The 27,040-nt window shown below is 38.2% G+C and overlaps 2 protein-coding genes across 6 annotated transcripts; one reads left to right on the plus strand and one right to left on the minus strand.

Annotated features, from left to right (window-relative positions):
- Positions 1 to 613: 613 nt before the first annotated feature.
- Positions 614 to 12,433, minus strand: itprid1 (ITPR interacting domain containing 1). 5 transcript variants are annotated; one of them, XM_058402482.1, is made up of 18 exons: positions 12,294 to 12,433; positions 10,862 to 10,959; positions 10,624 to 10,737; positions 10,322 to 10,370; positions 10,088 to 10,125; positions 9,390 to 9,446; positions 7,823 to 7,862; positions 6,906 to 6,986; positions 6,619 to 6,821; positions 5,956 to 6,431; positions 5,518 to 5,578; positions 5,191 to 5,309; positions 4,061 to 5,071; positions 3,452 to 3,579; positions 2,618 to 2,729; positions 1,853 to 2,062; positions 1,727 to 1,768; positions 614 to 1,547 (listed from the first exon to the last, which is right to left on the minus strand). In XM_058402482.1, the coding sequence occupies exons 3-17, from the start codon at positions 10,733 to 10,735 to the stop codon at positions 1,730 to 1,732; spliced, it is 2,736 nt and encodes a 911-aa protein (XP_058258465.1). In that variant the 5' UTR covers positions 10,736 to 10,737; positions 10,862 to 10,959; positions 12,294 to 12,433; the 3' UTR covers positions 614 to 1,547; positions 1,727 to 1,729. The 5 variants fall into 5 exon arrangements, with proteins under 5 accessions (XP_058258465.1, XP_058258448.1, XP_058258456.1 ...); XM_058402465.1 differs by having other exon boundaries at positions 10,827 to 10,959; XM_058402473.1 differs by lacking the exon at positions 10,862 to 10,959 and having other exon boundaries at positions 12,294 to 12,415.
- A 5,849-nt stretch (positions 12,434 to 18,282) lies between these two features.
- neurod6a (neuronal differentiation 6a) lies at positions 18,283 to 23,416 on the plus strand. Its single transcript, XM_058379647.1, has 2 exons — positions 18,283 to 20,274; positions 20,755 to 23,416. The coding sequence occupies exon 2, from the start codon at positions 20,765 to 20,767 to the stop codon at positions 21,776 to 21,778; it is 1,014 nt and encodes a 337-aa protein (XP_058235630.1). The 5' UTR covers positions 18,283 to 20,274; positions 20,755 to 20,764; the 3' UTR covers positions 21,779 to 23,416.
- Positions 23,417 to 27,040: the final 3,624 nt, after the last annotated feature.

Genomic DNA, 27,040 nt, shown 5'->3' on the forward strand with positions numbered 1-27,040 from the left:
AGGGACATAAGGTGAAAGAAAACAGAGAGAGAATTGTCTTCTTTAAGATCATGAAGATGTGCAATCCCAATTAATCAGCTGAATGTATAATACTTTAATATTAATATTTAATAATACAGCTATATGCATTATTATTATTAATATTATTAAAGAAATAATCAAATGATACACCCAGGATAATATATCTTTATAGTAACAATAATAATAGCTTAGAGAAGATAAATATACTAAGTGTCTGTGTATTGTTGGTGATTCACTAAGTGGCACCAGTGCTTTTGGCGTATGAAACAGAATGAGAGCTTTGATGTCTATGAACCGTATTTTCTCCACTTCAGCACTTCAGTGAAGTGTGTGTCTGCACAGGATTGAAGGGGCTTTGGACATCATCTTATGATAAATGAGAAGTTTTGGAATACTGTATGTTGACACACACCAAATTACCCTTATTTTACTACCTGCAAAGCAAACAAGCAATAATCACTGGATTTATTTTTTTTAATTATTTTTTTATTGGTGTTTTCAAAATATACATACTAAAAATATTTTCACTTAAACCACCAAAATATTTTAGAATATAATATACATTAATAGTAAAATATAAATCTTAATATAAATATTTAAAAAATAAAGAATAAAAAAAGTGTCAAAATGTATAAAAAATAATATAAAGAGGCTTACACCTCTACTCTTATGCACTTTGCTTCTCTTGCACCCTAAAAATCTTGTATGCTAGTGCTACTTGTATTGTTATTTTGGGGCACAAGAGCAGATACAAGCTGTGAGGACAGTGCAGGAGGTTGTTCTTTATTAACAAAAACAAAGAAGAAAGAAGCAGATCAGGAACAGAACAGGCTCGGCACACTAAGCTTGGCAAAACAAAACTCTGGCTAGGTTGCTACTAGACATAATGGGAACAGGGAACGGGTAATACATGCATCAAAATGCTATACACAGAAGGCTAGGTGATATCATGGACAAAAACGCACTGTATGTACACTTTGACTATAACAAACACAAGGGCTTTAAGTAAGATAAGTAACATAAATCAAAGACAAAACTAAAAACAGGTGAGTTCAATAAGGACACACGAGAGGAAACAGGAAATGACATGACGGGGCGGAGACAGAACAGGAATCAAAACAAAGATACTTGGCAAAGTAAACAAACCCAGAACAGGGTGGAACACAAATCGAGCACACATGGAGATGCTGTGGTGCTACCGGTATTTTTCGGATTTGTGACAATTGGTCTCTGCTTCATATATCAGTTTGCTTGTAACTCCTTATTTTTAAGTCTCTTTAGATAAAAATGTAAATGAATAAATGATCATAGGAACAATACCACAACACCATAGATGTCTGTAAATTTCTTACATTGACTGATTTTATTGGTCTTGCATTCAAGACATACATAATATTTTCATAGAATTTGACTACAAAAATAATTGAGCTTATAAAATATTTTACAGTGGAAAAATATAATTATAATAACACATCAAAATACTACACCAAGATTCATTTATCCTCGTCACTCTTGATGTTGGAGAACTGAAAAGAAAAAAAAAAAACATTTTTATAGCATGTTAACTCAAAAACACTTTAATATTTTCCTTAACCTTTAAATTGACAAATCAGAAATTATTAAAATAATTTCATTAAAATCCAAACAAATCACAAATATTTTTACTAAACACAAAGTAGCAAAGCATTATTTTACTGATACTTACTTCTCATTCCAGTGAATCATTGTTGATGGATCCATCCTTTAACTGAGAAGAAACAGAGCAATGAAACCTCAGTATATAAAATAATATTCATAATATTAGAGATTTGGAAAGCAAGTAAATACGTACGCTTTTGATAAATCCTACAAAGTCCAACTTGTCTGCCTTGTGAATTAGCCTCGTGTCGTCTGTGAGTTGTGTAGAGAGACATGACTTGGGGCTGTCTGTCAGCAAGGTACATTGAATGCCCACGCTTTTTTTGGAGCTTTGTCCCGGTTGGGGTGTAAACCTCAGCTGAGTGCACAGGTGGGACTGTTCATCCAAAAGTCTGCTCATCTTCTACAGAACATTGTACAAACAAATACAATAATAAAATTTCTATAATATAATGCATTTGAAGTTAGTTGTATAAATTAGGGTAGTGATATATTCACAGTTAAACCTCTGATCTTATGACCAGGCACCTTTAAGTTCAAAATCTCTAGGCTCTACACTCCAGACTTGTTGGATCTTGAACAGGTTAGAATACTAAGCTACAATGTGAAAAATCAAGAATTCACCCACAGAGGCTAATTGAAATGTGATGGGTATTACCACACTTTTCCAGTTCATACAGTGTTGTTAACAGAGCTCAAAATATCAGCTGATACCCAGTACTGAGCGAAAAGCCAGAGACACCACAGGCACGAAAGACAGCATACGTTATGATCACATGCAGGATGTGTGTCATGTCATTCAACAACAATATTAAAAAAAAAATGGAAAACCTCAGTGAGATCTGCTACTAATCTAGACTTTTAGTCTTGGTACCAATACTGGTTACATCCATTTTATATCCATATGTCATTATCTAAAGCTTGGAATAAGATGGATTAATGAAAAGGAGTGGGATACCATTTTCATGTTGTCATCATAAGCCTGAACCAGCTCACTGAGCTGTTGTTCCAACATTTCAGATTCCTGCTTGACAGCTGTTCTCAGCTTCAGAATGTCCTGCACCTCTGCCCTGTGTTAGAGAAAAACATTAAGTCAAAACACCTAAATTAACAATCTAAATAACACTCCACTGCCCAAAATGGGCCACGAATTCCTGAACATCAATATACTGGTAAAATCCTTTGTGTGAGAAACAGGAAAGTGGCCAGTGACTTTTTTGACCTTGCTGTGACCTTGACACTGTATTGGTTAATTCCGATAAGTTCATTGCCTGATTACAGTGATAATCCCATATAAATCTTATAAACATTCAACTAGCTGTTGTTGAGACATGATTAACGAGAATGTGTTATGTATAATGTCTCCCTTGTCTAGTGGCTGAGGCATATAAATATACATATTGAGTCTCTGTATACAATAGGTGGCAGTGTGTAGAACAAACAACCAATTAATAAACTGAGTAGCGAGGACTAAAACATATTCTACTCATTGCAGAATAATTATTTTTGCCTTCTATGCTAGGACTAGTATAAGAGAAAATCTTTTGTAATTTTCTAATTAAACACAGGCGTCAAAATTAGTTGATTATATTGTTATTAGTTGCATTTCACATTAAGAAACAAAGCAATAAAACAAATGGTAAGAAGTTATAATCTAATATAAAAAGAAAATATTTAAATAATACATGTTGTCTCACCCTTTTAATTCCATATGCTTGTATATAATGTCAGTAGTACAAAAGGCTGTTAGACGATTGATAATTACTGTAATGCGGAAAGCATAAAGACCAACCTGTGTTCATCTGAGAAAGAACTATTTACAGTCTCCTGTTCCTCCTCCAGCCTTTCCTCGATCTCTGTCAACATCTTCCGGAACTTCCACATACATCTCATCATGCTCATCAATTCCTCCATGGAATACTGTAGAAAGAAAGATAAAGCAGAACAATGTTTCAGCCACTTGAAGCCTCTGCTCTTTGTGTGCTAGCAACGAATGTGTTTGAGTGTGTTTATTGGTGAAGTGGTCAGCAATCTCCACTCCCTTGCATCACACATGCAAATAAGCTATTCAAATGAAAATCTTCTCCATTTATGAAAGCCAGCCCTTAACCCTTTTAATCAACACTTCTCTTTAGAAAAAATGAACTGTGTAGTTTACACTGGATCTATAAAATAGCATACAATTTGCTTATTTTAACACCATGGTAAAGGCTATCTATCTATCTATCTATCTATCTATCTATCTATCTATCTATCTATCTATCTATCTATCTATCTATCTATCTGTCTACCCACCTATCTATCTATCTATCTATCTATCTATCTATCTATCTATCAGATCTGGAAAAATGTCACACATCCATTTTGCCTTTCATCTATCATTGAGTTATGAGTCACTCACAGGCAGGCTGGAGGTTGGGTTTAGTTGCTCTGGACTGCCAGAGTACTGTTTCTCTCTGTTCTTATTCTGGCAGCAGCATCGCTGTTTGTGCCTACAGGAGACACATTTCTGAACTCCTGACCAAAGCACTGCCTCCCACCGTGGGTCATCCTCATAAGACCGGCCTTTGTCGAGTGAATATGGTCCCTTGAAGCTCTCCTGAGAGTGCCATTGGTTGGATAAAGTGTGTTCCATTGTTGTCGGAGTTTTTGTGCTTCGGGCATTGTCTGAGATATTAGCCACATCTGAGTCCAACTGTTCCCTGCTCTCTCTTCTAAGGTGAACATCACTGGTGGGACTGTGCCCTGCTGATGAATTGTGGCTGATGAGGCCTCTTAGAGAACTCTGGGAGGCCAAGCTGGAGCACATTTGCACTGAGACAGAACGTCCATAGTATCCTCTTGTGAAGGATGGGACATTGTTTTCTATACCTGCTTTTGGGTCAGTGGAAGAAGAATCCGTTTTATATAAAGAAACATCTGATTTCCATATTTTCTTTTGTGAATCACTGTCCACAACCACATCGTCAGATGGATTTAATAAGTTATTTTGAAATTTATCACTTTCTCCAAAACTGGCACCGTAGTCATGTAGAGCTGGTGAATCCTTTTGTAATGTGGTATTTTGTACAGTATTGGCACTGTAGTCAAGTAGACCCGGTGTGTCTTTCTTTAATTTCGTACTTTCTCCCACACAGTCACTAACGATGTCCTTCTGAACAACTTCTTTATTTACCAAACAATCTGGTCTATCAGTGTCCAGTAAGTGGCTCTTTGTAGTGTAACCTGTACTTATTATCATCCCATTATGTGCTGGTCCCTTTGCTCGATCAATACTTGAGTCTGTTGATGAGGATTTGGTCTGTTCAAGCAACTTATCAGAATCCTGGGTATGTGGAGAATGGACTGTCTCCAGCAGGTCCATACTCTTCTGTGGGCTTTCCGTACTATCCCCTGACATGGCATTCAGCACCTGCATCACACATATTAACATATAGAACAGATTAGTCCAAAAAAACTGTGCAAAAATATCTTATTCCTGGAACACATTATTTCCATAGCTGCAAAGGAATTTGTAGTAGTCAGTCTTACCTTCATGAGCTCAGGCCCAGGGTTGGGGTAAGCCGGAACGAAAGGTTCCTCCAAAAATCCACTACTGTCAGACTGACAGCTATTTGTCCTCACTCGAGAAAGACATGCCCGCTCGTTACCTACACAAATCACAATAACATCCATTATTGTTGATCGCTTACTCCATTTTAAACTGTAGACCTCTTTTAACACCATATAAGAGCATTAAATATAAATAAACATAAGTTATTAGTGTTTCTGTATAAACACACAAAGCAGATTTTACATCACCAATGGATTAAAAGCAACTATTAAACTATTAAAAGCAAAAAAAGTCAGCACACAAACCTAGCTGATCAGCAGTGCCAGCGCAGGTTCCTCCTATGCTTCCCTCATCAAAGCTCTGAATCTGAAGACAGAAAACAAATAGAACTAATTAGGATAATTCTAGCCCTCTAGTCAGATAAATATCTTATGACCCTCACATACTTTTCTTAATGATGTGTTACAATCTGGCACTTTACCACAGCAATCCTGTTAATGGGCTAATTTGAGTGTTTTTGGTGGATGTTTGAACTTCATCAAGGGCATGTTAATTAGCTCAAAAGCTGAGTCAGGTGACTTGATAAAATGTAGTTCATGGAGAACCAGGATTAGGAAATACTGCACAAGAGGAAAACATTTTGCTGCAGGGTTTAATGATTGATGCTAGAGGGGAGTCCCAAAACAGGAGCAAAGTAGAACCATACAATTAAAAAAAAAAGAAAAAGAAAGACTTGGCATTACCTCTTCTAGTTCAAAAGACTCCGCTGGCACTCCTGTACCCCCTTTTGCAGAGGCGATGACTGATGTAACATTTTTCAGTTCTTTACCTCCCCTTGGACTGCTGCTATTAACCTGAGAGGGGCAAGTGGACTCGGTGGACTCATCTCCTTCTGGGATTAATGTCTGCTCCTCTACCAGAGGACTAAGGCTGCCACGTTTCAGCGGGATTCGTTTGTCAAGAGGAAGATCTCCAGGCAGCCCTGGGCTGGATGGTTGGCCTGCCAATGAAGGGGAGAGTGCCTCCTCGTCTCGGTATTTGGCCAGTTGGCTAAGCGACTTCTTGGAGGCATTTCGGAAAAGCATGCCAACCCGTTTCCTCCTCACCCTGGCTTCTTCAGAAAGTTCCACAGGTTTCTGTGCACCTGGATTGGCACCTCCGACCAAGGAATTGAAGGCTGTAGTGACCTGCTGTAGCACCTCTATCTGCCTGAACCGATCTGCACATAGGAAGAGACAATTTTAAGTAACATTCAAACAGGCACCAGTTATCAAGCCTTCACCACACTACAGTCATCCAGAAAAAATAGACATTTCACTCTGCTGAAAAGTGCTGTTTTACAACAACAGGCTTTTATGAACATTTGTAAAATGAGCTAATCTCTAATAAGATTAAGTTTTGCTCACTTCTGACATCTGGATTCTCTATATCTACGCGGTTCTGCTGAGCCTCCAAGAAGACTTTAAGGTTGATGCCACGGGCCTGGGACTGATGGTTGATAAAACGGGCTGGGATCTTAACTGTGATGTCAGGCTCCTCAGCACCAAAGCCCAGATCCAACAGCAACTCCTCTGGATCATCCTGCCACAGGGTCAGGACATCCATGGTACTAGAAAAGTCACATTACTGAGAGTCTCAAATCAAAAATAATCCACAATTAAAAAACATGACTAAGTGAATGAACGTAAGGTACCTTGGTGGTCCAGAATTACTTGAAATTCCTGATGTTAAGCTGTTCCAGGCAGAGGTCAGAGGAGGTCTTTCAGGATATGAACTGATGTGTGAACAGACATTATAGCACATTAGAAAATTCAGCCCTTCAGTGCTCAGTGCTCACCTGAAGACACTACACATTAGAACCTTAAATCCTGTTTCCAATCCCACCCTGTTTCCCACATTGCATATCTTTCCCAGCAAACCTCATGCAAACCAACACAGTCTGAACATTTGCATGGGAAATATGAGGCACTGTCCCATTTCATACCAACGTCACAAACATCACATGCCCTTCAGGCACATCCCTTCTTTCTCACGTGTCACATCCTGGGACATCACAACAGCAGGGACTCCCGATACTGCTTAAGACCAATCCTGTAGTACTAATTTTAGTGCTTTCCCTGAACTGCCACACCCGTTAAACCCCATTCACTCAGGTGTTACAGCAGGAAAAACACTACAGTACAGTTCTTAGCATACTCACTACTTGAGAAACAAATTCAAATGAAACATCAATATTTGTGTGATGACTGGGCTAAATCCGAATATAATGAATGTTGTTTTTTTTTTATAAACAATGACTTGCTATTAGAAGCTGATAGATAACCATAAACAAATACTCCTCTGAGCCTCTCTCCCACATACACACAACATACACATACTCTCACATATATACACATACGCATATACACATGGGCTGACAAACAGCACAGACACTCAGAGTAAAAGACATATACACTGTGTCATAATAAATAATACATTAAGAAGAAATGAAACTGTAAAATGCATATTATTTAAATTTCTATATTATTTAAATAATAGCTTTTCTGTTCATTAATCACATTTCTACTTATATTTTGTTAAAACGGAAAAACAGATGAAAGAAGATCTTACCTAAGAAATCCTTGCACTGTCGTTTTACCATATAAAGATGCTGTTTTGGAAACAGGCAAAAAAAGAGAATGTCATCCACAACTACAATAAAACAAACAATGAAGCCCAGTCTCTGTTTGGTATCATTTACATTATGGCAGTACAGTAGCTATATTAGGTAATAATTGCTCTCCTTGGTGCTTTCATTTGGCTGTACTTTCACATTGCACCATCAAGATCTTTCCTTCAGCTTGCTCCTTTTGGCATTATGTCAAGGACAAAGTGAACCTCGGTGTCTTCTCATAAGAGCATCTTTAATGCGGGCCTATCCTATTATGTCGCCTCTTCTTCTGCCAAGCATTAGCTGTGTTTGATTCTGTGGAGCATTGGCAATCTGTTCCTTTCAGAGTTTTCTTTCCCTTTCTAAGACATATGATCTTCTTGGCTGCCATTTTAAAACCACTGGTCCAGATCCATTAATAATGATGTGCTTGACAGCAGACAAAGAACCCAGAAAGATGCACGAAGGTTCACAGCATGCATTTCTGTTTGTGGAAATGCAGCACTAACAAATCGGAGACATATCTGAACAGATAAATACACACGGAATATGAAACAGCTACAGTACGTAGCATTGAAATCCAGTCCATGATTTCTAGTTACTGAGTATAAAAAAATTGTGCTATTTAATCTGAGCAACATAGCTCCACAAAAACACAACATTTTAACCAATTACAATTCCTGTTCCTCAATCACAAAACTGCATTCCTGTTCTATTTCTCTTTTTTTGAGTTACTGAATAATTCACAGCAACTACTGCAATAAATAACACTTAAATAGCACAAACAACACTTTAAATGGCTAAGCAGCAACACCATCTCAAAGTGATGCCAATAGCTTTTTGTGTTAGCTGTTACAAAATCGCTGTGGTGTTGGCATATTTGTGGTTTCAGAGCAGGTACGAGTTGTAGCTGTTCTAGCCCTGTGAGAAAGGCTTGCTGACGTTGTCCACGATAAAGGAAAACAGAATCAAATCTCCTCAATTTCTGCAGTCCGTTAATTTCATCTTGCGCCTTTCTTACCTTATTATGTCCCTTCCTTGTGCCATTTTATAAGGAGCACCTAAAGCAGCCATGGTGATTCTTTACTTGCATAGACACACAGAGCCAAATGCTTGACTCAGACAGAGGTGACAGACAGCAGTGTACTGGTGTGTCTCACACCATGATGGTGTTTGGACAAGAACAGTGTGCTAGTTCTTGCCAAACTAACAGAGTTCCTCGGTACAGTTAAACATCCAGTCAGGGCAGAGAGAGAGGCTTAATGCTGTATCCCTGAACCTATCCTCTATATTCCACATGCCCCAGTGTTGTGCCAATACATTTCACTCTATAATCTAAATAAGCCAGCATTGGAATGAGGTTTGCTCTGTGTGTGTCAAAGCTTGAAAGCTAAAATAATGAGACTCAGAGTACCTTACAGATAAATCAATGGTATGTTTAAAACCAAACGTTCTATTTTAGCCCAGTACGTTCATTTTAACTTGTCCTCAAAGCCTGAAGAATTCAAAATAGAGCAATGGGTTTACCTTTTGATAACAGTGCTAAGTCATCTTCAGACATGCCAGTCTTGTCCAGATTCTGTGCTATAAACAAAGTGACTTTGTTAATTTTACAGCATATACAAAATGAATTACAGTGTAAACTAACAGTCAGGGAATCACCAAGCCAGCACGTTAAGTACAACCCCAGTTTAGCTTAGCTGCTCAATTGCAACAGGTTTAAAATCAATGAGCTTACCTCTTCAGCTGCATACTGTTTTCTTATCTCTCACATGACCAAGCACTACATCATTACTACACATCTATTGATTGCATATTTCAGAGTAACAGATCCCAAACCTCGTGTTTGGTGGCAGTAAGCCTCAACAGATTGAAATGCAATGAAAACTTTCCAGTCGAGAGATGTTCCAGCCCAGGACTACTTTGCATGTTGTTTGACTGGATCAGGCATACAGAGCCACTGCCCAATAAGTGGCGTCTTAAAATGGCTAGAATTAGTTCCCAAGGGAAAATGCGAACACGCCATTTGTAATGTCATTTTAAGATACCTAAATCAAGATACCTAAATATTACAGCATTTCAATATCACAACATTCATTTTCAATTAAACATACCATTCCATTAACATACTATATATATTCCCATTCCAAAACAACACTTTAAACACTGACAAGAGATGCTTGAGGAGTCAATTGCTTTTGAAACATTTCCAAAATCTGTCTTACCTGCATATTCCTGGACACCCTTTTGTTCAACATCTTTGCTAAAAGTAGAAGTCAAAATGATAAAAGATTTTAATATACTGTATTCAGCTATGGTGTATCTTACTCAAATGCAGTTTAGACTCACACAGCCCTGATACATTATGAATCATTTAAAATGTCATGAAAATCATGCTACATGTGAAAAGATTTAAGTAGCTGGGGTCAATCGAAATAGTTGAATGAATCAATACTTACTCAGTAATGTGAATATTCCACTGATTAATGCTGTCCCTATTATACACTTCTGTTGATAACAAGAAATGATTAAATATTAATACTCAATGCTCTCTGAGTTTACATTTATTATACAGTACAGACAATTATTAGAATAACTATGTCGGTTTTATGTAAGGACACTTGGATTAGCTCTGAGACGGCTAAATTGTACATGACCATGCCAATCATTCACAAATGAAAGCATAATGCTTTTTACACCACAGTCATAGGCCAGAGTATAAGTCTGTCAAGCCACCATTATTCCTAAGGGCTCAGCCTACCTGTAATGGCCCTGGTGAGTGGCTGAGTAGTAGTTACGTCACCAATTTCACTCCATCTCGTTCTTGACGCCAGTAGCCTTGCTCTTTTATCACCCACATGATCAGCTTCCATTTCTGTAGTCACAAAATCCATCTCATCACAGGTCAAAAACCTCATCATCGACAGATACAGTTTGTAATCCAGCCAACAACTTGCAACCAACCCTGAAATGATGGCTGAACAGTGACTGAGTCAGACCTGAGTTATTCAGAAATCATCCAGGTATGGTTATAGTTTCCTGCTGCACTGTTAATCAGGACTGCGCAGCCTAGCTGGAGATTTTTCTGCAGAAAACACTGACCAGAACAAAAAAATATATATTTTAATCTTCCATACATTTTTCCCTTGCGCTACAGAGATTTCTACTCAGAGTACAGCAGTAACCATGATTTTCATAATTAGAATTTTATATTTTCCTTAAACTGAGAAGGGCTCTGAGAACATGAGAAGAGGGCTCTGAGAGATTGCCTCGAGTCCTAAAGCTCCTCCTGCTCCAAACACACCTAATTTAACTAACCAGCTGAGTTTCAGCCCTTCCTGGTTTGAAGTATGTGTTTCAGCACAAGGAAACACTAAATGTGCAGTATATAGGATACTCAAGGAAAAAGGGAAGAGTCACTGTATAGCAATAAAGTATTTCTGACTGATGTTTTTATCCCGTGATTAAATATTGCTATCCTTATGGGAGTGATACCTTCCAGGATGCCAATGTCCATCCATAAAGTACAAGGGCTTCCTGAAACGATTGATGATTATGAAAATGATGTAAATCACATTACAAGTCATTATCCTAAACGATCATCTAAATATCAATGTCAGTGTCAACAGATAGATAGATAGATAGACAGACAGACAGACAGACAGACAGACAGACAGACAGACAGATAGATAGATAGATAGATAGATAGATAGACTGGCAGACAGACGATAGATAGATAGGTAGATAGATAGATAGGTATATAGATAGATAGGTAGATAGGTAGATAGATAGATAGATAGATAGATAGATAGATAGATAGATAGATAGATACTCTAGTGATCCCGATCAAAATTACGGTGTTAGAGCAGTAATTACAGATAAGCATATATTATAAAATACCATCATGAATAACACCACATATTATAAAATCCCAAACATCATGTCATGTATGTCATGTAAAGTAGCAACACATAAAGAAAATAAACAGATCAGTAACAATAATAAGCAAAGAAAATATATAAAAAGAAGTAATTATAATAACATTTTGCTGTATTATATTAGCATCGTGTCGGTCACTGTACTAGTAGGTCATAAAGTCGCTGTAGGTTGATGCAGTAGTTTTAAACGCCGGATTAAAGACATTGCTTTAAAGCTTCCACAGCTTCCATTCAGTCTTTATCACAATTCACTTAGCAATATCGAGGATCACATTGATGTACCTTAAATAGAGATTCCTTGTAAATATTTGTAAATATTTCCAACGACTAAAAAGCCGACGCGCTCATTCTCCTTGTCCTTATTCCTAAAGGTGTCCTTGTCCTTCTACCTTGACTATTCCGAACCACAATTATAGACTTGTGAAAGTTTAACAAGTCAAGCAGACAACATGCTCAATCTGGTCAAATAAATTCCAGCACATAGTTAACTCACCTTAACTCGTATCCATATATTTCGCCTGTCGGGTCTCCGTTAAAGCCTATAGCTTTATTTTACGGTTATTTGACTTCCGGCTTCAGGTTGTCTAATTTGGTCTCGTGCCCACAGGTCAGAACTTTATTCAAATAACTTAGTCAAAGACGTCACTCGTAGAGCGCGCGCCCGCTCATTCCAGGCACAATAGAAACTTCCAGGCAAAAGAGAAACCAAAGGAGCATCAGATAGGATTTGTGATTCAGAAATATTATCGTTTTACCATAATTCATGCTTAGTGTGTAAAAATGCTATGCAATGTAATTACCTTTTTCCTGACCAGAATGAGGTAAAAAAAAATATATATATACGGAAATATGATGCTCCTTGTTGTGCAGGTTTGTGACAGCAGATGGCAATAAAAGACCACTTGGAAATTTATGGAGCTTTGAAAGTCCTGGTATATACAGTATACTCAGTAGAAAATTTCTAAAAATTTAATTATTAAATATTAAATATCATCCTGTCTTTAAAATATCTTTTTTTTGTAATATATATATATATATATATATATATATATATATTGATAGGTTGATATTTAACAGACCAATTTAAGTTGTACCTTGTAATACCATTAAATATCCTTTAAAAAATTAAGGGTATGATGCATTAAACAGTACACTATAGCACCTTCTTAGGTAAAACAATATGTACTGAAAATACAAAATATCTCCACTTTATGCTACCACTCCAGCAGCAATGAAGAAAACAGTTTAGTACCTTTTCTTGTCTGAAAGTTTGACTGTGGAATTTGGACCAGATCGCAGCTAGGAATTTTAGCGGTGACCCCTGAGAACAGGATATATCGGCCACTCCATCCAACCACAGTCCAACCTTTTTGGTTTTAGGACACTTCGACCCCAGATAGACACACATTTTAAGCTTGACTACAGAATTTCAACACATTTTTTAAGTTGCAGGTTAGTGGACCTAGTATTGTAAACAAAAATCTTACATTCAGATATAAAACAAAAATTCACTGTCAGTGTATTGTAATCTAAGGCCAGGTGTAAGATCTGTTCATAAATCAGTTTTCACACATAAAATATATTACACTAGCATCTAACACAAAGTACCCTCTCCCTCCAAACCATATGTGAAGAAAACAAAAGCACAGAATAATTAAGCAGCATTGGCTGGAATTTGTTTATAATGGTACACATTCTTGACGCGACATGAATATTTGAACAGCCAGCAACTGCTAATTTAATCATTCAACATCTGTTACGGTTACTCCAGCTTCCACACCAAGCTTTGTCTAAAGGCATTAAGCTTAGGGAGAGAGAGCCTTACTGTGTAGAGCAAAAAAGGCCCTGCACCTATGGGATTTAAACATGTTTCTCTTTATCTTTGACATTTTCTGTTCATTTAATTAATTCACTGTCCAATTTATAAGACACACACACACATCTTTCTATATATGTGGGTTACATTTTCTTTCTTTTTCTTTTTCTTTTTTTTTACAAGCACCCTATGTATTCTTGTAGTGAATTTATTCAATTTGATATGTCTATTTTACATCTTGAGTCCATATCATGTGTGACTATGTGTGGGATTGAAGCCCATTTGTGGCCAATTGTCAAGGATCTGTGCAACAAGAAGGTGGTGGCAGTTTTGAGCGCACTGTTGTGTTCTCGCTGGTTTTGGACAGGACTGGCTACAGCCTGTCTGTGGGTGGCACGCACAGAGCCTGGCGAGGCTGTTGGGTGGTCACAGGGTCCAGACCATGACTAATCCAGACCCCAACCAGGCTGACCAGATGGGGCCATCAGATTGGCTGCGAAGACAAGCAGGCCAACATTTCAGTAGAGGCAATAACAAATACACTGCAATGGCAATGTGACTATTATGTAACTTTTTTTGTACTATATACTGTAGGTACTATACACACAATGGGAATAATCACACACAAGGCATAAAAATGAATCTGTTTCTACCACTGAGAATCTCAGCTGCCTTAAATAACCATTATGATCACTGTTTCTACAGGTACCCTGTAAATAGCTGTCTAAGATCTTTGTTCTTACATATGCTGTACCTAATGATTTTACCAGAGTGTGCTATAGATGAGTAGATTAACCGAGCCATCAGTGGGCAGGCTGGGAGCTACATTGCCAGAGCCTTGTTTTCCACTGAATTCACAGGACCCACAGAGGGAAGGAGAGTGGAGATGAAATTAGAGCTTAAGTGGGGACAGCTGCCTGCTGAAACCAAGGACATTTAGGCCTGTTCCTGAGGGTCCAGCAGTGGCCATGCGTTCCAATACCTCTCTAGCACAAATCTCCAAGCAGTGGTACCAGCAGAGGTTAAATTAGTTACATCAAGGAAGAGATTACTACAGCCAGATGGTTTGGTACACAAGTGGAACAATGTATGAGCAACGCTAAATAGAACAAATGGGAATAAAACCGTGTGTGTGTGTGTGTGTGTGTGTGTGTGTGCTTGATCAATTGTGCATGAAACATAAAATAACAATAAAAATAGAAAACAGGAATCAATATATAAACAATAGAAATATCTACAGAACTTTATTCATATGAAAGCACGTACACAGATTTGTGTTTGAATTTGTGTTTGAGTGAGCTGTATCATTTGCATTTGATCCCCTTTCTTTCTCAAAACTACTCCATTTCCACATGGATCATTAGCAAACACAATTAGACAGCAAGACTATTAGCTGCCAAAGGCTTAATATAATACCTCCATCGAAAGAGGACAGCTGTCACTAAAGTAAGGATGTAAGAGTCAAGTAAGGAGTAAGACAGTGGGTAGAGAGGTGTCCAAAAATGATGCTCTCACATGTTAAAAGTCATGCCTCAAGCGTTTCTCTCGTCCTCTCTTTCGATTTAGGAGTGTATAATAAGTCACAGTGAAAGGGTAAAATAGGATTGCTTCCAATGTAATATTTGTTGTGTGTCTCTCTGTGCAATGGGGTGCCATTCCAGTTTAGACAATTAGATAAGCTTGGGAAAGCGTCTGATGGCAAATGATGAAATGACATTCAAAGAACCAGCTGGGGCCACACCAAGTCATAATATTCTCACATTACTAAAACAGAACAAAAGCATCTAGGACATCAGAGTTGCTACCTTACAAATGTCATAATGATACAATATAAACCAATTTTAAAATAAATAAATAAAATAATTAACAACAACAACAACAACAACAACAATAATAATAATAATAATAATAATAATAATAATAAAACTTTCTCTTGCAATTTTAGCAGTCACAACCTTTTACATGTTTATGTTTCCTTTGTCATTATCTCCTCTGGTCATCAAATGTATCTGAGTAATTCAGAGCTCCAAATTTTGAAGCAATCATTAAATGTATGTATAGGATATACAGGCATCAAATTGACCTTCCTATTCAGAGCAACATGTGACCACATGCAGTCACCTGACAGCAGTACAGGAGATACACTGTGCTCTTATAAACACTCCTGCAGGACTGCCAGCAGCCAAAGGCCGGGAACAAAGCGATTCCTGATGGACAGATCTGGCACACTCCTGATATCAGCAACACTCAAATCAACATTCCTGGCACCATGTAACACTTCCTTGCTCCCTCACGCCCACACAAATACAATCTTGCATGTCTCTCCTGTGTTATCGTCTTATAAAACATTACTATTAAATTAGTAGGTTAATGCAATTCTATATTTGCCAATGTTTTTTTCTTAGTTCTGAACCAGCCATCAGTAATATTTACCTTTACAAGCATATCACTATAAATTACTGGTTATAGTTTGAATTGCAAATACCATTAATAATAAAATAAAATAAACTCATAACCTTACAAATCAAGTAAAAAAAAAACACAGTTTATATAAATTTGTTCAAATGTGAACCAACCAGGATTCCCTGAGAAAAGAAATATCTTTTAGATTCACCAAACAATTTTCTACCCAAACAGGCTAGTTTTAATTATTAGTATGTAGGGCAAGCTCAACATAGCTATTGAGCTAATGGCCTAGCTAGTTAGGCTATGCTAACAGGTAAGAGTTAGCTGCTTATATATTAATTACAGTACAGGAACATAAAAAAACTTTAGATGCACTGACATCATTAGAGTTCATATCGTCCATTTGGACTCCATTTAGCTACTCCATGCAGCTTGGCCACAAACCTGACAAACTAAATGAGTCACTCACAAAATGTCCAGTTTTCCCTGTGAATCACCTTTGGCCAAATATATATTTCTTTAAGTTGAATATTTGAGATTTGTATTTAAGGTTCTGATTATTTATTTATTTACTTATTTACTTATGTATTTATTTATTTATTTACATTTCATAACCTTATCCTATAATTTCCCATATAAATATTCCGTAATAATTTTGAATTTTTACGGGGTTTTTTTTTTTGGGGGGGGGGGGGGATCCTACTCCTAGCAAGTTCAGATTAAAAAAAAAAAATAGGCTAAATGTTTATTAACTAAATACATGAATGTGTCATGTTCATAATTCAAATGGACAAAATTCATATTCAAATGCTTTTGTCACAAAACACTGCTGGATTAAACAGCCTTCAGATCAGGCCAACAGTACCCTTTGTACATTATGACAAGTCTCAAGCGGCACAGGCTTACATATCTTCCTTTTTGCTATTTTTATAATTTATTCTCTGCAATATATTGGTTAATAGATCTTACTAAAACTGAAACTAACTAAATCTAATTATTAATTTGTTGTGACTTTTGGTCTTTCAGATCACCATATTCCCTGGTGTCAAGGAAGCCAACTTCAAATCATTTAATATAATAGAATTATACATTATTACCTTATAATTATGCCTCAGATTTTGTTAATAACTAGAATGATGAAAACAGTGGATTACATTTACAAGAGGAATGATTTATCTCTGATTTCAAAGAATCCCTAGCTGGTTCAATGAGAGGACATATTCCTTTGGAAAATGATATTTTAAAGCAACAGTTTCCACTGCTGGTATTCCTCCTGCACCTCTGAGATATTAACATTATGCATTTTTAAATACATACATTATTCATTTGCCATTGACACAGTGACACCTCTTACACCTTTGTACCTGTCTATGTTGACACATTTGATTTTATTTTATCATATTTTATCACTGGAACAACATTATGCTGGTTGATGATTTGGAAATGCATAAACTAGTAAAAATCTCTAATACAGGCCTTTTCCCTCCAATGCTAGAAATATAGCAAATATTGATATACTCGCTGATTAAAAATCCAAATATGTTTTCAGAAAGCAAGCGGAATATAATACAGTACACATCCCACATGCAGATAAAAGCCTTCCTCTGGAGTAGGTCCCTTCACTATCCAGTTGGTGTCATGGCTAAGCAGGCAGCTGAGATTCTCAAAAGGCCATCTTTAGCAGAGCTGATCTCAATGAGCGTCTGCTTTGCATGTGTGTGTGTGTATATGTGTGTGTGTGTGTGTGTGTGTGCATGCCACTTGATGTGTGAACATCACTACCTTCATTTGCATCCTGGGCCTGGTATCCCTCTGTCTTTAAAAGTTGATAATGTGTTAATTAAATCACTGGCAGACACCGTGTCTGATACATGTGCTCTCCCTGTGAAAGCCCCATTTCTCCTCATTTTGTCTGCTGGGTCTGAGGCCTGTGATGCTGGGGAGCAGGCGTCAACTACGCATCGCTTTTAGGGAGCGTTTCTCTATTCTTTTTTTGGCAGCAGGCAGAGTCTATTTCTAAGTGTGCTTGCTAAATTTTTTATGTGAAATGGGCCGGGTCTGCAGTCTCTCCTTTCTCCTGCACCATGATTTATTGCCCAAAAAGACCAGAGAACTAATTAACAGAGTAATTAATTAATATGAATTTGCATATTTGCATTTGCAATTAGTGCAGTCAAGTGATTAGTCTGAAATAGGAAGTTTGACTCATCAGATGTTGGTGTGTGTACTGGACCAGAAAGCCCGTCACCAGCTGAGGCATGAGAGGGTGGAGGGCAACGATTTATGTTGTTGTTATTGTTGTTGTAGTTGTTGTTTTGTGTGTGTGTGTGTGTGTGTGTGTGTGTTTGTGTGTATGTGTGTGTGTGTGTGTCTTTGTCTTTCTGTCTGTGCATCTGTGCTGTGTGAGACCACAAAAACCCAATAATGTAAAGAGACACATAAGGCAAGTTTAAACTGTTATGGCGCTACTAAATGCAGTCTAACCCCTTAAACCCCTTAAAGTGCTTAAATTTCTCACTGCCATAACTATAATTTTTTTAGTCTCTTTGTATTTATTAAAAGTTGTTGAATAACGCATAATAGTTACTGAACAGTAAGATTTGATATGAATAGCTAATTAATAAGATCAGAATTTAAGAAGTTTGAATAAGTTGGCCCAAGTTCACTTGGTCTAACTGACTCACACATTAATACTTATGTTTGTGCCTCACTGCAACAAACAGGCACAGCATATCAAACTTCACCATAACCTCAATGACAACAATTGCACAATACAGAGTACTATGTCTAATAAATGATTCTTTTTAGTCATTGTTGACATAGTATTGTAACATCAGGTTAAACAACAGAGTAATCACAAACAATAATTATGTGTATGTTTTTGTTTGCCATGTATTCATGGTTTGGCATTTCTGACCGCCTTTCAAATCTGTGCAAGGTAGCACCTGGGGCATTTTCATAAACTCTGTCTCTGATGCGAATAATAAATGAGTTGTGTGTGTGTGTGTGTGTATGTGTGTGTGTATGTGTGCGTGCGTGCGTGTGTGTGTGTCTACAGGAGCTTTCACTGATAATGGAATGTATGGGTGTCATGTCTCAGCATGGAAAGAGTCACAGCGCAGGCCAATTACTGCTACAAGGAATGGCCAGATGCACAAGTCACCAAGGCCATCAGACCAAAATCTGTCTCTCTTTCACTATTAGTATATTTGTGTGTGTGTGTGTGTGTGTGTGTTTGAGAGAGAGAGAGAGAGAGAGAGAGAGAGAGAGAGAGAGAGAGAGAGAGAGAGAGAGAGAAAGAGAGAAAGAGAGAGGGGGGACAGGGAATACGGACTACAGATTTTGCTTAGCAGGACTCAGGGGGTCTGGATGAGATTCAGACCTTTTCCACCAAATGCTTGGAACAGCAAGGACAAAACAATTATTCTCTGCACCACGTGCAAGGCAGAACCAGTGGACACAGATTCATTTTTCACTAAATTTAAAATCAAAGGACTATAAAATTGTACAGTTCTCTCTGCTATGCACATCCTCCAAGTGTTTTTTCCCACTGATTTTTCTATTTCTCTAATCAGCTTGTCTTCATAATGACATTCAGCTGAAAGTCAACTCTGGATGGCCTTGATGGTGAGAATCAGCACAGGCTCAGCCAGTTGGCAAATGCCCTTGATGGGATTGACCCAGCAGACAACAGCTATCAATCATCCAGCACTTGCTGTCATGAGGCTTTTTTTTTAACAACAACAAAATAACAGTTTCCATTTTACTGCATTTAAAACACATCATGGTTTTCTGGTTTTCTAATCATTCAACAAAAAATAATTAATATTTCACTGTTTTGGTATTATGTGTACTATGCATTTGGCCCAATATGGAAGATGAATTTCCCTGTTACTTTACAACAGTTTTTAAATGCAGATATTTTTTATTAAACACATCTGATTTTGATGGTGTGAGGTATTTCTCTGTTGTCGTTTTTATTCTGGTTTTACCAGTGCTACCCAGCTACAGGCATGCCAGATGATCAGGGAGAAATAATGTCTCCAGGGACCAAATCACGTGACGGCCACTGCCACGTGACGTCAGCAGCAGATGGCATGGGTACCAGCTCTGGCAGTTGGCATCGGTGTCATTTCTCTAAGAGCGGCGGAGAGGTGAGAGAATTGCGTTTGGCCGGGCACGCCTGCAGCAGGCAGGAGAAGTTCTTAACACTGAGAAAAATGGACATCGCCTGTTGACCCAGAAGATCCAGGTAGGCTAAAAGTGAACGCGATTTCAGCGTGCTACTGTGCGCGCGTGTGTTTTGTCATGTTTCTTGTGCCATTCAAACTCGCGCATTCTGGAGATCATTGACCAAACGTTTTGCAAGAAGATGCCAAATAGACAAGACGGATGCTTTGACATTGGTCTGTGTGGACAGCTCTGCATACAGGATTTTTACCAAATTTTTTTTTAAACTGCCATATCTTTTAGATAGTTGTATATTTTATATGAATAGTTGATCTGTGTATTTCTCGGTTATATAGAAGTATACCTATGCTGATCTTATATTCGTCACTGGTTTAGGTGAGCTTTTACAGAAAAGAAAAAAACAAAAAAAATCAGACACACTTTACCGTGCGCAGGAGCTTGATAATGTTTTTTAGATTTTTTTAGACTACGGATAAATTGTCGTGCAATGAACGCCTTTCATGGCCATTCAGTATAGCTGTTATTTCTTCACCATCTCTAGCAGGACTACAATGCTGACTTTACCGTTTGAAGAGCCGGTGATGATGGACACTCAGTTCGTGGCAAACTTTCCGCGGGACTGCGTGGGTGAAGCGAAAGTCAAACACGACCCCTTCAAAAAAGAAGAACCGCTCTCGCACACGGACCTTAAGGTGATGGACGACGACGAGTCGGAGAAGGACGAGGACGAGCGGGACGAGGGCCCAGATGAGCACGACGCGCCACGACGACGAGGCCCACGCAAAAAGAAGCTGACCAAACAGCGGTTCGACCGCGTGAAGATGCGGCGCCTGGAGGCCAACGCGCGAGAGAGGAACCGCATGCACGGCCTCAACAACGCACTGGACAGCTTGCGCAAAGTGGTACCGTGCTACTCAAAAACGCAGAAACTGTCCAAGATCGAGACACTGCGTCTAGCCAAGAACTACATCTGGGCCCTATCGGAGATCCTCAGCACTGGTAAGAGGCCTGACCTCTTAAGCTTCGTACAGACGTTGTGCAAGGGCCTTTCCCAGCCCACTACCAACCTAGTGGCAGGATGCTTGCAGCTCAATGCCCGCAGCTTCATCGCCGATCACGGCGCCGAGGCGTCCTTCTCAGCCAGATCGCCGTACGACGCCGTGTATCCGGCCTACCACGACGACCTGGCAACTACCGGGCACGGCGGAAGTGGCGGTAGTGGCGCAGCGGACGGTGTTAAACCCTTCAGGCCGTACGGCTACTGTGGCGCCTACGAATCATTCTACGAGTCGGCGTCTCCTGAGTGCGCGAGCCCGCAGTTTGACGGACCGCTTAGCCCGCCGCTGAACTTCAACGGGATTTTCTCGCTCAAACACGAGGAGCCGGGTGACTATGGGAAGAGCTGCCATTACGGCATGCGCTACTGCGCTGTGCCCGGCCGCTCTTCCCTTAGCCAGAGCGCGGTAGCGCGCGCCTCCTCCGACCTGCACTTCCCTTATGACCTCCACCTGCGCGGCCAGTTCTACCCTGCACAAGACGAACTAAATGCCACTTTTCATAATTAGAGCGGGAAAGGCAAAGTTGTCCTCCCTTCCCTTTTCCTTCCCTTCCCTTTTCGGGGTAATTACTGAAAACAACGAACTTAAGCCCACAACATGTATTATTTACGTCGCGCTCCATTAGGAGCTTTTTGGTTGTAGGCCAACTGATGTTTTATGTATTCGAGTTAACTTGATGGAGTGACTTGCTTAGGGCGGACATTTTGGCGTGGAATGTCCTTGAAAAACAGAACCATAAATGATGTTCTTGTTTAGTTTAATTTAATATCATCATTTAAAAAAAAATCAACAAAAAACAGAAACAATATCATGATGCTGATAAAAATCGGACACGTTGGATATGATCATTATAACGAGTCTCTATGTAGGCCTACTGTGTTTTTTTCCCACTTGAGTATCCTGCAATATTTCTCCACTTTTCATTATGTTCATGAAAATTTACAGCAGTAAGTTAGAAAAAAACGTCCCATGCAAGCAAAACATCAAATACAAAGCAAGGCTCTTAATTTTGCAAGTTTGGAATAAAAAAACAAACAAGAGCAATAAATGCAAAGGCATCTATGCAACACACGGCCTTTTTCAAGACAAAACCAATGATAACGTCACCAGGCCCTGCATTTCTCCAGTTAAATAGCCTGATGTCAAAGCATCCAGATCATCGGTACGTCTTTTAGTAATATCAGTTGACAAGTGGGATACTGCTGACAATTTCGTTTATGTATGTACATCTATTTATTTACATTCCGCAGTTAATTTTACTGATCTTAATGCTACAAGGAAAAAAGATGCCATTTTCAGTGTCCGTTGTTTGTTTCCTGTTTGACACGTGAAATGTGTGAACGATTGAATGTCTGGATTGATTAGTTGGCGTATAGCCTATTCCATATCTTCAAAGAACTAAGAAGTAAAGAACTTATATAAAATATATACAGAAATATATATATATATATATCCCTTAAAAGTAACAAGTTGACAAAGCTTATTAAGGTCTTATTTATGGTCTTAATTATGGTCTTAATTTTTGTTTTTGTGTTTGACCGTGACAATTTGGGACGTGGACAATCTAATTTATAGCAGGTGTTGTAGCTATAACAAGTTCACACCTCTTTAGAGTTTTCTACAGGCCTGTCGAAATAGTGCGCACAGAAAGTAACAAGCGTTGTGTTTAATAAATTAATGACATTCAATTAATGGACAATGGAAACTTTCCAGCTTGTTAATGTAAGTTAATTATGCAACAGTTTGTTCGATATTTCTTCTGTTTGTATCTTTTTTATAATGTACAGTCAGTTCATGATATGATGTTGGAGATATTGCGCACAGGCTCGAAACAATCACCTTACAAATTTATTCAAATTTATTCGCAATTTTTTGTTTATTGAAGCATGTAAAATGTTTTGATTGAAAGGTTTGTGTCATGTATAGCGAACTCATGTCATGGGAATTCCTTGCCTTAATGATTATAGTTGCCCATCAGTTATGCAATGTAATGGATGTTTTCAGTGGTGAAATCTTGTACATCTTTCTCACAACACTGCGACGAGAGGTTTCGTGCAAACGCCTAGGAGTGCACTGAAACTGTTCTGTGCAAATTTGTACACTGCCACTGAGTTGTTTTGTAAAAATAAATACATTTAAATTGAATATTGTTCGTAAATTCGTTTTCTATTGATGTAGATTATTATTCTCCACCTTCCATAGAGGCATGGAAGTAGAGGTCGCATTAACTAATAATAATAATAATAATAATAATAATAATAATAATAATAATAATAATAACCAACCCGTTTATTATTATTATTATTATTATTATTATTATTATTATTATTATACTCAATATAATTATATATCATTTGTACCTATATATATTATATAAATGATGTAGACCTATATATTATTTCGATAATTGAGGCATAGTTTATGTTTATTTTCGACTAACCTTTACCTGATATAAAGCAAGTTGATATTATTACACTGGGGAGGTAACGTAAATAACCCATTACTAGAAAACTGAGGAATAAATAGAGAAAAAATAATGTGTTGTGAATAATAAAGCAATAGTGTTTGATATCTGTCCATCAGAGGACAGTGTAGGGTTTTTCTTTTCAATTCTTTTCTCTTTTTTTGACCCCTGAGTTTGGCGCAGCAGCTGGAGCACAGCCACACAGAGGATGAGGTCCTTCCGCCAAACAGACAGGGTGCTGCTACAGGTTCCGCTAATCCAGAGAAATTAGTGCCACTGCATGCTAATTCGCCACATTTGGACAGGTTTCTGTCAAATAGTCCAATGCGCAAGGCTGGAGGCCCAAGAGCGGATGGCATGTTACGAGCAAATATAGACTGATACTTCGAGCATTTCTGAAATGTTTCGTTTAGGGTCAAAGTACTTTACGGGCAGTTTGTATTTAATAGGACATTTGCGAAAGCTTCAACGTGTATATATCATACTCACTGAGTCTAACTAGCCGAATTGGTAAATTGATGCGTTTCGGAAACCCAGGCTAATTAAAGTTTATCAACTGTTGGGATTTTTGTGGAAAATTTGCTGACAAATCAAGGTCATAAACGAAATTTAAAAAACAAACAAAACTAGGAACTACGAAATAATTGTTTTGAAAATTACATCAATAAATATTTACGAAAATAATGCTTATAATAATAATAATAATAATAATAATAATAATAATAATAATAATAAAGGTTTGAAAGTAAGTCAATGTGGCAAAAATGATAGATCTAATTAAATGCAGCGATATTTCTTATATATTTCGTTCAAATAAAACAGAATGTAAACATTTTCAGAGCATGCGGTACAAGAGTATTATATCGGTGTTAAAGTCAGATCTGTTTTTTTGTCGGCTGAGGGAAATAAAATGAGGAAAAGGCCCGTCTCTCTGTGTGAGTGACAATAGCGCGGCGCCTTCGTCTCCTGCTCATGAGCACAGCGGCAGATGGTGCGGGTTAGAGCTGAGATGTGGAGGTAGACTTGCACCCTTCACTGCGAGCTATATACACTGCGACGAAGAGTGACATGAAACGCTCACTAACCATACACTGCTCTTTCCAATTCAGCGAGACAAGCTATTCTTCTGCAGAATAAACCCAAACCAATTGCTCCCGTATATATATATATATATATATATATATATATATATATATATATATATACACACACCTGTAAATCTAATATATATATATATATATATATTAGATTTACAGGTGTGTGTCACAAATTAAAGGAAAAACATTAAGCGTCTTAGATGTTGGGTGTTGGGTCACCACAAGCTGCCAGAAAAGCTTCAACTTCATCTCCTTGTGATTTGAAATCAGCAAATTACAAGGAGATGAAGTTGAAGCTTTTCTGGTTTCAGTTAGGTTAAGCTGTAGTGACCGTCAAGGCCACTGCGTATGATTTACATAATTCCCATACTTATCAAACCCCTAAGTGAACCCTCATGCATGGTAAAGCTGGGAAATTTCAACCTGGAAGAGGCCACTGCCATCAGGAAATAAATTTTTCACCGTATGATAAAGTTATACAAACAGGGTTTGTAGCGATACTGGAAATCGGTGACCCACTGCTGTAAGGTGACAAATGGTTCCGAATGATCCCAGCAAATTGCTTCCCACAGAATAACAGAGCCACCACTATTTCTGTATTGTTTAACAGTTATTTCTGACCATTTGAAATAAAATACCAGCACACAACTTTCTTGATATGATATGTCATCAGTTTAAAATGTAATTTTGAACAGCATTAATGATATGTGAGCAGTGTTAATGGTGTGATTGAACATATGGTATTGCAGTGTGTGTGTGTGTGTGTGTGTGTGTGTGTGTGTGTGGAGGGAGGGATTGGGTGGCTGGTTGTAGGTGAGTTGCTTAGGTATCTGAATCATTTGTGCTGTTGCTCAGCGCTCATTGCTCATCCTTCATGTCCCTGTCATCTCAGCTTCTGCCTTTATCCTACATAAACTGCATTTTCTCATTGTATATGCATTACATAGATATTTACATGTAGCGCTGGTCAACAGAACATATTAAATGCTAACTTTCTTATCATTAATAGTAACATTTGAGCTTTTTTCTGGGTTTTTTTATAGGCTCGGATACAGTATGCACATTCCAAAAAGGCTCCAGTGTGTTCACAATCACTACTAAAGGCTCACTCAGTAGCCCTGGGTAACAGACACCTGAGTGCCTGTGAGACAAGGCTCAGAATGAATAGCCTGTTAATAATAACGTCCGGGTAATTAAAAGTGAAAAATGTTGTGCTCGCGTGATGTTGATTTATCTGTGTGGGGCTATGGCCTTCTCTTCACACCTCCACCTCCACTTGGCTGAGAGAAAGCTGTCATTCTCATTCACTCTCTCTCTCTCTCTCTCTCTCTCTCTCACACACACACACACACACACATACACACACACTCTTTCTCATCCTTTCTGTCATCGTTCCCAAAATTCTCCACAAGTCCCGGGTCGCAGATGGTGTGGGACACAGAATTTTCCCCATTAAATTCCTAATAATCTTTTTTGCAATGCTGGTGGCAGAGGGGGGTGAGGCAGAGGGATTTCTCATTTTAATTAGAAGGTTTAAGGAGCTAAGCCCCTTTGAAAAGCGTGTCCTCTGAGAGGTGGGTGCAGGTGATCCTCCAAACAGAAGTTGCAACCACATCGTCAGCCAGCAACTCGTTTACATATTAGATTGGTGTCAGGTTGGCACTCGTCCTGGTTGAAAGAACACCCCTATTTCTGAACTTGGCACATTCTCCCATTATCTTGGCATGGTGCAAGTGTTTTAGTATCAAGAGTTATGAGCTATCCAATGTATATCCTGACAAAGATCAATATGTACTTCATAACACAGAAGTGATTGGATTCTCACAACACATATTTGTTTATAGATTTATTGATTTATTGTTTAAACACCATACTGGGCCAATTTCATCTTTTTAATTTAAGGACACTTACAAGGAATCAAGTAAGTTATAAGCATTATAAAGTTGACCCACTATGATCCAATTAATCAGAACATTGATCTCATCAGCCCACAGGGCTCTTAATGTGAATTTAAAAGCCTGATATTAAATATGTAAGACCTATTCCCATTTGGACAAATTACATGAAGTTTGTCTGCACTAGACAACGGCTAATCAGAAGCACATTTAATGGCCATTTAAAAAGGAAATCGGACAAAAAGGTCATTTGTATTCCACGTTTAAACCAAATGGGGGAAAAAATGACTGGAGGCTTCTTATAAATATCTCG

The sequence above is a fragment of the Hemibagrus wyckioides genome, linkage group LG01, assembly GCF_019097595.1.
Source record: "Hemibagrus wyckioides isolate EC202008001 linkage group LG01, SWU_Hwy_1.0, whole genome shotgun sequence".
Classification (NCBI taxonomy): domain Eukaryota; kingdom Metazoa; phylum Chordata; class Actinopteri; order Siluriformes; family Bagridae; genus Hemibagrus; species Hemibagrus wyckioides.

What these genes read in the sequence shown, in the direction of transcription:
- itprid1 (XM_058402482.1), bottom strand. Translation starts at nt 10,735, where the DNA reads ATGGAAGCTGATCATGTGGGTGATAAAAGAGCAAGGCTACTGGCGTCA. An exon ending in AGTAATTCTGGACCACCAAG is followed by an intron (nt 6,822 to 6,905) that starts GTACCTTACGTT and finishes TGACTTTTCTAG; the next exon opens with TACCATGGATGTCCTGACCC. An exon ending in AGTCTTTTGAACTAGAAGAG is followed by an intron (nt 5,579 to 5,955) that starts GTAATGCCAAGT and finishes TTCTGTCTTCAG; the next exon opens with ATTCAGAGCTTTGATGAGGG.
- neurod6a (XM_058379647.1), top strand. Translation starts at nt 20,765, where the DNA reads ATGCTGACTTTACCGTTTGAAGAGCCGGTGATGATGGACACTCAGTTC.